The sequence below is a fragment of the Lycorma delicatula genome, chromosome 7 (genome assembly GCF_047948215.1).
Source record: "Lycorma delicatula isolate Av1 chromosome 7, ASM4794821v1, whole genome shotgun sequence".
Taxonomy (NCBI): domain Eukaryota; kingdom Metazoa; phylum Arthropoda; class Insecta; order Hemiptera; family Fulgoridae; genus Lycorma; species Lycorma delicatula.
The window spans coordinates 12,316,710-12,328,725 of record NC_134461.1 but is presented as its reverse complement, the minus strand read 5'-3'; the positions used below and the strand labels follow the sequence as shown (position 1 = coordinate 12,328,725).

The following is a 12,016-nucleotide window of genomic DNA, read 5'->3' as shown; positions in this document are numbered from 1 at the left end:
CTTTTTTCTTTGCAGCATAACTGACTCCAAACATGTTCCTTTAAACACAGATATCACTTAAAGTTAAAAGAAAAAGCCACACGGTATCAAATCTGGTAAACATGAAGGATGTTCCAGTATAATATTGTGTGTTTGTTGGCCAAAAACTACGCATAAAGTACAGGCACATTGTTGAAATAAAAAATGAAACTATTTTCCACAGTTCTGGTCTTTTTTTTTCCGACTCTTTCGCTCAGTTTTGACAAAACTTTCTTATGACAATGCTGAATGACTGCTGTGGTTTCTGAAATTCATTCTTTCAGAATTACATCCTTACTTAAAAAACATAATGAATGTGGCTTTAAATTAGGACTCAAAATTTTCACTCTTGGTGATGACAGTGCTTTTTTTGTCACAAGTGATGATCTGTTGAAAAAATTGGGATCGGTACAACTTGATAGTTATTGCAGCATGTCAGTGTGAATTTCCTTGTGGGGTACTTTTTGATCTGCAAACCCTTCAGACCATCTTAGAACAAATCTTTTTCATGTCAAGATCTTCCAAAATTTTCCATGAATGTCTTTGTCAATGTTCGGCTTTAGGTATCATTTGGATACTTTATAGGAATTGTTTGAATTGCCGGTCTTCTCAAACAATCTAACAATTTTTTCTCTACATTTTCTTTAGTTCTTGAAGTAGAAGGGCGTTTGTCATTTCCATGTTGAATATTTGGGACCAGGGTCAGACATGTACAGTTTCCCCATACGCCTCAGAAGCATTTGAAAACATTTATTGTCTTTGTTCTGTTCAATTTTACTAAAAATTTCAAACTGGCTTCATTCAATTTTTAAACTACTATTTATTCTGGAAAGTAACAGAAAATAGAATTGTACTAAACAATGACTCAAAATCAAGTGAATGGTTGAAAAATTTGATGTCTGTCATGCAGATTCAGACACGTCCAAGGCTCTGTCAAACAGCTCATAATTAATCTGCTGTTTTCTAAGAGATAGAAGCACAGTCTTGTTATTTAATAGACACACCTCAAATGTAGATTACTCACTAGAGGTCAATGTCTGTCTATAAGTGAATATTTTTTATTTCATGATTTAACTTCCAAAAATAATTAATTGATCTTTATTTATAATGATCTATTGAGAGTAATTCATAAAATGGCTAATGGTAGCATCAGTCAACTGGAAGCACCTAATGCTTATCTGAGCAGTTCTAACCTCATTATTACAAAAGATTCAATAACAAAACCTTACTCTTGAATGAAAACAAACATGTAAAAATCAATAAATGTACATTTCTGTAATGTAAAACTTGTGAAATATTGTGAAAAATAAAAACAATAGCACAAGATTTAATATTACCCCACCATATATAAATGCATACAATGTGGACTATTTTATTTTCATATTCTACCTTATAGAATGTTAAAAAAGTATAAAGTAATAGTGAGATTAAATGTTACTGTTTATAAAATCAATAACGCTTGATTTTTACAACAATTTTTTAAAAAATAACATTTTTCTTCCTTTCCTTGAAAAAAATATAAGTTTTACCATATTACAGTTTATTAACTGTCTATTTGTTTACAAACTCTTTCATTTTATTTTTTCTATTACCTATTGTAGTGTTTCTTTTTACAAAATCTATTTAACATGAAAAATATAACTGAAACCTGTTATGATTTGTATTTAACATTTTCCACAGTAAATCTATATGTTACATGGCAAGAACTCAAATTAAAGTTATCGTCAATGTTTAGATACAAAAAATATCCTAAATTTATACCCAATAAGTAAATTATTTAAAATGAATTAACAGAAAAATTGATCGATTATTTAGATACAAATATGGATGCTGATAATGAATTTCTCAAGCAACATAAAATAATATTAATAGATTAGATAAATGTACAAAATAATTTAAAACTCAAGATCAATAACCACATTCATACTGATTGAAATGAGTAGACACCTTTTGCTGAGGTAGCAAATAGCAGTCCTTTCATATAATTTTGGAATAAAGTTCAAGTAACGTATGAATCTGTGCAGCTGTTCCCCGCTGGAATGCCATGAAACTACTGTATACTCTAACAGAAAGCTGAAAGTATCAGCATTCTTAATGAAATTCAAATGTGTAAAAAAAAAAACTTTTTTTTTTTACACATTTGAATAAGATTTTAACTGGAATGATGAATTTTAGTAAAAAAGCTAAAAATCATCATTCCAATTAAAATCTTAATTAAAACTGATTAACTGATCTTTGTATTACCATGGACACGCATAGTGTCCATAGATACATAGATATACCACAGATACATAGAAGTAATTTAACGTAACTGGTTGTAACGATTTTTTCTTTTGCTGAAGAAAAAAAAGGGTCCTGAGTAACCAGTAGTAAACTGCTTCCATATCACCACCTATGTTTCAATTACATTTGAAATATCTAAGGTGCAGCATCCAGAAAAAATTAAAGCACATAAAGATAAAAAATGTAAATATCAAAGTCATTTGGTCAATAAGTTACACAAGACACACTGGTTTAAAAAAGAGAAAAAAAATTAAATACAGCAAGCCATAACTTCTAATACTGTGTGAAACCAGAGTGTATAATAATGTATTATTTCCCACAGAAAGGAATGAATTAACTTGTCGGTTTATACCATAGATCTCAGTTTTCCTGTAGATGTAAACTATCTGAAGCAGTAGTGGGGCTGTAGCCAATTAAATCCTCTGAGAACAATGACAATATACGACTTGCATTTTGGTGCAAGTCTGATCTGACATGGCAACAGAAAATCCCCTCATTTCTTACTTTACTTAGAAAATTTGGTATGGGATGCTTGTAATCAGCAGTAGCTGAAACCAGGTAAGCTATTTTCAGGAACAGCTACCATACATATACACATACAAATCTATTTGTAAAAAAAAATTTACAATTAGTTGAATAATACCTAAAGCTGACTGTGGTGGATAAAACCTAAGTAGGACATTACGTGAACCAGGTGCTACTTTCCCACTGCTACTGCCTGGTGTACCAGGCTGATTAGGATTTCTCTTCCAATGCTTCATTATGTGTGAAAATGAAAGCTGCATATGTTCATCAACACTCTACAACAAAGAGAACATTAATTAAATAATATCATCAGGAATAAACATGTGTGTGTGTGTGCGTGTGTGTGTGTGTGAGAGAGAGAGAGAGAGAGAGAGAAAAGAGAGAGAAAATAAGACAAATAAATAAACAAACATTAATTAAACCCAACAAGCATCTTCCAGTAATGAACTTTGAAGAATTAAGTAACTGAAAGGTGTGAGGAGAATAAAACAATGTCAAAGATGATTAGTATGTTACAAAATAAAATGATTAATACTTATGTTAGAAACATGGTAAGGCATGTAAAAGGAATGGAGAAACTCACATAACACAATTCCTTAAAACAAAGATGTGATGTTCCTTTCATTGACTTACTTACCATACAGAATGTAAAGATCATGATGAATTTGATTTTTCAAATAAGTAAAAAAGTTATTAAAAAAAAAATAATAAAATTTTATAAATAAAAATTTGTTTGAAGTGCATGGATAAAACATAAAATATAAGATTTTAAAATGGAATATACAATTAAGACTAAACTTTAAATTATAATAAATATCACAGCGGAGAAAAATATATTAATAAAAAAATAATCTGTTCTGCAATTGATTTTTTTTTTTTTTTTTTTTTAGAAAAATGTTCTATTACTTACTTTTTAAGAATTCAATGTGTATACAATCCTAAGAAAACAATGGCTAAAGATGAATTTTTTTGTTGTTGCAAATATTAAAATACCTACTGGTTTTACCAAAAAAAAGTTGAGACCTTTTTTTTTAAAAATCTTACAGAATTTAATTTGATTTTACTGTCATCTCAATTATGATAAAAATAGGTACAGTAGAATTTTATTATAGTTTCATGCTTTCTTTAAACGAGTAAACCTGTTTACAGTGGAAATTCCTTGGGTTTCCTTAAAAAGCCAAGGGCATTGTATTACATAGTGAACAGTTCATAAATAATTGAAAGCTTATTTAATTCCTTATATATAATATTTGCTCTTTGTTTCTCTAAGCCTAAAATCTCTAGTTATGAGAAGAAAAAAAACTACTTAAGAATTAAAACTCAATCTTGCAACTAAAAAAAAAATTGATGACTTTTTTGCAGATTTTTGGTATACAAATCAAATAAGATTCATACAAATAAAGGATGGATTATTATTTTTTAATCCAGAGAAATGTTTTCAATAAGTCTTTTTTTACATTTTTTTTAATAAATAATCCAAGATATACATTAACTATTAAATTTTGTTTCAATTAAGATGTGTTGCTCTATTAATTCCAATAAAAAAAATATAAGCATATAGAACATATTGAGAAACTAAACCCATTGCTCAATGGAGAAAATCATATAAGACCATTCAGTACCAAGCTACTTCAAACTGCTTTGGGGAACTGCTTATGCTGATGTGGGAAATCATATTTCTTTCAACTCTGATGTTAATACAGGTAGGCCTATGGTCTTTTCACGTAAGAAACACTGAGAAGGTGACAAGTGGAATATCTGAGATAGCAATATTTAGGCAACAAGGACGTCGAAAACTACAATGATATCAGCAGTTAAATCTTGTATGATGCAAAGATATCTTCTGAATTAAAACTTTGATAAAATGTAAAAAACAAAATTAAAAAAAAAATCTTATTTTACAATATAAATGATTTTATGTAAATATACTGCTACATAAAATAAGTAAATTTACAACTGTTCAGAAGTTTTAGAAAATGTGTACTACTAACAAAAAAAAAACTGTATAATTTGAATAGGAGAATAAAATAAGAAAATCAGGGAGGAATTGCTTTACATAAAAAAGAGAAAACTCAAATTTGAATATTTAAAAACAGTGTCTCTACATCAATTTTCATCACAGAAGAGAGAAAAAACAAAGTTGTAAGACAGAAAATCAGTTTTGTAATTATAGAACCTGCCTTTTCTTTTTAGAACACTTAGTTTAGAAAAATAATGCTTGAAAAAATTCTTTAAATTTGACTTTTTAGTCGGCGCCAAATGAAGTGTTAGAAAGATGTTTTTGATTTGAACTAGTACAGATATTAATCCTACTAGCACCTTCTAATGTGGTGGCTACTGCTTTATTTATGGAGGCTAAGTGAGGTGGTGACTGTAGGACTACATTAGGGAGGATTGCAAAAACCAAACTAATAGCTGAGGTACCTGTTTTATTTGTTTCTTCTACATGGTAGCGCAGAGGCAGAAAAGACACTACTGAAAGGTCCACAGGACAGTGAATTAGGACCTCTCCTCAGGGTTGTTGAATTTGACTCTTTGATGCTGTTGAGGTTACCTGGTAGATGTCATATCAACCGCTGAGTTTCTAGTGGTTAAAGGAGATTCAAAGAACAAGACTGAGTTCGGGCATCCCAGGGTTGTAACTTAGTAATGTTGTGGAGTTATCGGCATAAGATGGTCTTCAGTCCTAAGAAGGCCACCGTGCTAGTTAAAAGATTGGTTAGCTGATACATGATGAGCTTGTGTGTAGATGGCAGGCAGATCTTGTAATTAGGTATGCTGCGCTTCAAAATTACCTGGGTGTTATTCTTGATGAGAATCTTCCAATTCCAGGAGCACTTTTCATATGTTGGTAAGAAGGCATGAGATGGTTTCTTTGGTATCCATACATTTGTCCATTCTGATTGAGGGTTGAATTTTAGAACCGTGAATGTTCTTTATAAAGGTGTTTATGAGGCTATAATGCTGCTGTACAATGTGCCTGTCTGGGCTCATCATATGTAGTATAAAGGTTAAAGGAATATTTTGTTGAGAGCCCAGCTTTCTATTGATCTGTCTTCTATTACTGTCGGTGGTTACAGGACTGTTTCACAAGAGGCAATCTACCCTAATCCCCTGCAGGGAAGACACCCACCTTGAAATTATTCCAGTAGCCATACCAATCCCTCCACTCCTAGCCCTGATGGGCTTATACGGAAGTTGTCTTATTGACCCTCAGACAGTGATTACGGATCATAGTTATCAGCTAAGCCTCAGGAAGCCACTAATGCAAATGCCTCAGTAGACATTTTCACCAGTGTTTTAGCTCAGATTTTCCATTCACTATATGGTTCTTTGGACATCTTTGCTCTTCTGGCCCAATTCGTAGCTCTCACAACTGTTTGTCCGAGTTCATGGAAGCAAAATCTTCACGCCTCGCTCTAACACCAAAGAAGACTAATTACAATTAAACCTACTTTAACAAACTAGACTGTAATAATCAACTTTTAATTAATCTGAGTAAATATAATATCAAAGGAGGCAATTTACTGGCACGAAGCAACTCTTTTTAAGATTAGATCTTAGTTTGCAGCTAAGAATCTGAATATGATTTATTGTTGTGTATTCCATTTTTCTCTATGGATGCGAAAACTGGACCCTTCATCAGAGTGTGGAGAAAAGAATTGATGCTTTTGAAATGGGCTTTCTAAAGTCTAACTACGAACTACTGACTGTGGTTTCAATCAAAGAAAACGTTTTGGAGAGGAAAAAAATACGGAAAAGGAATACGTAATAGAGAAAAAAACACTTTTTCATAGATGGCATACTGAAATAGAGGAAAATTCTAATTTTAAAATAATATGGAAAAAAGGAGTAAACAAGTCGCTTTTAAATTTCGTATTTGTTTTTTCTTTCTATAAGAAGACGAAACAATTTTAGTTTAGCTTACACAAGATATAATAAAAAAATTGTGAGAATAATCTATGAAAATACAGCAACTACAGCAGTGGCAAACAGTGACCTTTACAGAGACCTTTTATTACATCCAGTAAGCAAATCTCAATAATATTTGGCTGAGCAAGATGTTTTGAAAGGTAATTGTGCTTCAACAGGGTAAAAATACCGCTGTCAGACAATAAAGAGAACTCAAGATGTTCCTCCATGAGGAAAACCTCAGAAAAAGCAACACGAATTCGTCCCCAAGGATAAGATTATTAAACCGATGTTCTGAGGGATTTGACAGAAGATGAAGGTTTTGACAACAAACAAGTGATTAGAGAACAGGATTTTCCTAAGAGCATTTCAACAGCAGGAGGATTGAAAACAACCTAGTGCTGCATAAGACAACTTCTTCAAGGGAATCGTAGACAAACTAGCCTGGTCTGAATAATTCAATTGAAACTTTCTTGAAATCAGACAAAATCTATATTATTTTTTAAATTATAAGTAACAAATCACTCTAATCTTTTTATTTCTATTGATTTTAATATGAAAGTGTTGTAACTAAGAACAGTATATTTGTGTTTTATTAGGAATGTGTACATAAGTTTATATTCTACATTAAACTAGTAAATCGTCAAAACACAAAATGCATTACTTACAGTCAGGTTAAAATGTTTTGTATTAAAAAACATCAGTGTGCTGAGCAGCACATGCGGTGAATGTGCACCAAGCTGTTTACTTTCCCATAAATGCTCTTCTTCAACTCTGGTCACAATGAATTCTAAACAGAAACAAAGGGAAAATTAAAAACAATTTTATAGATACCATATCTATAAAAAAAAACAAAAAAAAACGTAACTTACATAATATTGATTTATTTATATTTCGTTTCTAATAAATATTTTATATAAAAAAAAGTATAATTATAACTTACACTAAAATAAAACAAACTTTAACAATTTAACTTTTTTCTCCTAATAAATTTTTCATTTACTCTAAAACAATAGTATCAATAGGAAATTACTCAAAGCCATGAAGTTTGAAGTATATATGTACGATTCATCAACTAAATAAATAAAGAGCAAATTCCTCCATAATATATAAGAAGTAAGCACACTACATATAAAGTAAAAATCCTGCAGCTTATTATAAAAAACCAACATATAAACATAAACCAACATATAATTCATAATGTATAAACATAAAACACCTAATTTATTATAAATTCAAACAGAATAGGGGGAAAACAACAATTTATAAAATTTGTTGGTATCTGATTGCCTCCCTTCATAGTCTTATGCTACCCTCTTGTGAAAAAAATTTCAAAAAATTACAGTATATTAAAGAGATTTAACAGATTCTGACAAAAAAACCATTACGATTGGATATTGTTTATGCCTTTAACAAAAAAAAATTGAAACAATACAAAAATTTACATAAATCTTTTTGCGCATTTCTACCGCGTTTTTTATTAGCGAAATTTTTTTTTCTTTGTGTTTATGAAACATAGTTTGCTGATTTTAAAAATAATACTTTCAAGCAAATCGGTCGAAAATTGGGCAAAATATGATGAAAAACCCGAGTCATAAATCACAGATTAGTAACATATGTTAGTATAAGTGAAAGTAGATTCAGAAAAGTACGTTTTATAAAAATCCCCACCACTGAAAAAGGTATTCAGATTGACAAAAAAACAATTTTTACTGTATACTGTTATTCATTACGAATCGTTGTGTTACATGTTTACTGATATCATTTGTCAGAAAAGATATTTATAGACCTCAAGTAAAAGTGACGTATTTATGACCACAAATTCATTTTATTTTGTGTGTGCCGTATATCATAATTTATTATGTGTTTCAATACATCGATATGTTGCTACTAAGACAAGCTATTTTTGTAAATAATAAATAAATCCATAATCATCATAGCAATTATAATACACAAGTCACACACACACACAAGCACATTTCTGAGAAAAAATGGTCATATTCTTTCTAGTCTAAATAAAACATTTTACATTGTATAAACGTCGTTAAAATTGTGTAATAAAACTGATTCCTTTGTGAATATAAAACAAAATAACAGACTTAGATGCCATATAAAATGATTTTGTAACAGCGTTTTAAAACTGACGCAGTACATAACCAGTTCCAAGGCTACATGATCTGAAAAGGTTAATGTAAAAATATCCATATATCTTAAAAATACATTTTCAAATAGTTGACCAGAAGGTATGATTACATGGTTTAATGCACATTATTACTGTGTATGCTTTGCAAAGTGAATTTTATACATGCTACACTATATTATGCCATAATTAATTTATCCTAGAAGTATGAACAAATTCCAAGTATACATTAAATTACAAAAAAACAAAAACAAAAAAACAGGGTATCAGGTTCAAATGGTAGAGATTATGTTAAGACTTTATACATTAAGTAACTGGATATTCTGTTTAGACAGCAATTTTTCATCTACAACACGATCTAGATGTTTTACAGCTATTATTTGATTTAATTAAAATAACTAAAAATGAGTTAAAAAAATTATAATATAACATTTGAGTAATTTTTCACTAACAAAACTTAATTTCAGTAAAACTACAAGAATACAACAAAAATTTTAATAAATATAGTAGAAACAGTCACAATTATAATTATTTTATGTAATACTCTCCAAGACAACACTTAAATCATCTATAATTATATTAAGTATGGAATACATACTTACTTGAATCATCACAAACATCTGAAAACACTTTTGCTACTTCATCTAGACATTCAGTGAATTTTTCATAATAAGCATCTGTAAATATATTATCAATACGACCATTTTCAAATAAATACTGTTGAATCCCGAGGCAAAAATAAAATATGGTGTCAGGAGCATACGTCGAACCATTTGGTTTACGAGCTTCTTTAATGAACAGACACAGTGAATAATTCAGTTCATCAGCAGTTAATTGAAGAATGTCTGACTTGAATAATTTAACTTTCCTATTGTTGTTACCTCCTGGTGTGGCCGTCGTCGTCTTTTCTAATTCTGCATTCTTTACAGTTACCCACTGTTTCCATGCATTGACTCCAAATGTGAACTGAAAATAATAATCTACTATTATAAAAAATGAACAACTAAAATGTAAAATTTATTTTAATCATATTGTAAGACAAGTCATATTTTGATTTTTTATCAAAGTAATTTGGAAAATCAAGGCAACATACAAATAAAGTTCAAGCTATTTAATCCAGGTGCTTCAAATCAAATGAAATTTTATAATTAAACTTTTAGAGAAAATTATTCTCTTTGTTATCAATAATCAATGGGAAAACATTTTTCAAATTAAAAGATACTTCATTAGGAAAAAGCTAAAAAAAGCTTGACCCGTAGGTTGGTGGTCAGCTTCAATGCTTACAAGATTAGGTGTCATGGGTTCAATTCCTGATGAGATTTTGGTATACGATGGCTATTCAGAAAGTAAGGAACGTTTTGGAATTTTAAAAAACCAAGTACAAGAAAAACTTTTTATTATATACATGTGAAAGAGGGACTAAAATACTACTTTTCAACATAATCACCATACAAATTCAGGGACTTATCATAACGGTGGACAAGCTTTGAAATTCCTGTGTCATAGAATTCTGCCGCCTGTGATCTCAACCACTCAGTGATGCATTTTTGGCACCCATCTTGTACAAAATTTGTAGTAGCCTAGCTTCTGTGAAACAATTTCAAACAATAAAGTCCGTGAAACTTGTGGGAAACATAGAGAAAGCTCAGTTATTGTGAAACGGCGGTTTTCACCAATCTTTTCGTCAACTTTGGAGACCAGATCCTCAGTCACAATGCTCGAACGTCCACTCTTCTCTTTATCGTGAACGTTTGCTCGGCCATTTTTAAACTGAATGCACCACTTCCTGACAGAACTTTCACTCATTACGTTGTTCCCGTACACTTCACACAGTTCCCGATGAATTTCTATTGGTTTCAAGTTTTTTGCCAACAAAAAACGAATCACAGACCGCACCTCACAACTGGTGGGATTTTAGATTGTAGCACACATTTAAAATTTGTATATAAAAAAACCGGGCAGTGCGGAGATGTTCCCGTTGTCACAGCTGGACGCTGAGTGAGGTGCCGAGCACGAGGACACCAGATATACGCAATTGGCGTGCGCCTGGTGGAAACGTTCCTAACTTTCTGAATAGCCCTCGTATTTTTCATCTGCTATTTTTCTTATTAAAATAAGTGAGCAATATATCAAAAGTGAAGTAACATATCTAAAATCATAAACATTAAAAATAGAGAGCAATAGTAAACAAATTATTATCATTTATATTCCTACATCTCATCTAAAAAAAATTACACAACGGGATTTTTTGAATAACTCTTAACAAGAAGTCTTCTGGATATAAAAACTGGCTTTGATATTTGTGAAGTACTAGTAAATATGAATAGTCGAAGGAAAGAATTACACGCATTTATTTTTAACCCAGGAAGAAACTGCCAATATTTGATAAATAGGGGTAGTTCAAAATGCAGTCTCATTGATTTTTTTATATACTATGTATACAATTGTTTCAATTTTTGAAAATGTTAATATCACAAACAAACCTCTATTTTGAGTAGAGTTATTATTGTGTTTGTATCATATTAAATGCTTTTTTAAATTTTTTTTCATTTGTAAATATCTGTATTCATCTATAAATATCTTGCAATATTTTCTAAAAGAAAATTGATAATGCACTTATATTACATGAATTAGCGAGTGAAAATAACAGTTAAGATTTTTTTGACAATAACATTAATGAAGATGATGACTCTAGTTCTGATTTGGTTATACTTAATGCATATCAAATAATTTACTAGACAACACTGAATAATTAATGAGCTTGTAAAATTACTAAATATGCTACAAAAACTTGCAATGAGGTAATCCCACCAGAAAATAGAATAAATATCTGTTTTTGCAGTGTGGTTTCTTGTAAAAACCTTTAAAAAAAATTGTCTGTTATCTACTACAATTTACTTATTGCGACTTCAGTTTTTCTGACATTTTAGGTAAACAACAATAACAGGATCTATCAAATTTATCAATTACATTTTTTCATTTCCTTCATATATACATACGATTTGAATTCTAAAAACACATTTTATTTTTTTCCTATTTTCATTTCTTATCTTCTAAATTTTTCAAATCTAACTGACTTGATAATCCATTTATATTTCATTAATAAAATAAATAATTTTGTTAAAAAAAAATGTAACA

At 30.1% G+C, this 12,016-nt stretch overlaps 1 protein-coding gene across 5 annotated transcripts in view; it reads right to left on the bottom strand.

Moving 5' to 3' along the window:
• woc (zinc finger protein without children) overlaps positions 1 to 12,016 on the bottom strand; it is a 111,824-nt gene that overhangs the window by 15,613 nt on the left and 84,195 nt on the right. For 4 of the 5 annotated variants that reach the window (XM_075372278.1, XM_075372276.1, XM_075372279.1 and 1 more), the window contains exons 17-19: positions 9,481 to 9,844; positions 7,407 to 7,528; positions 2,945 to 3,101 (exon numbers count right to left, since the gene is read on the bottom strand). In XM_075372278.1, the coding sequence (XP_075228393.1) occupies positions 2,945 to 3,101; positions 7,407 to 7,528; positions 9,481 to 9,844 (643 nt within the window). Of the gene's footprint in view, positions 1 to 2,944; positions 3,102 to 7,406; positions 7,529 to 9,480; positions 9,845 to 12,016 lie in introns of those variants that run through there. The other variant, XR_012757281.1, reaches the window with a different exon arrangement.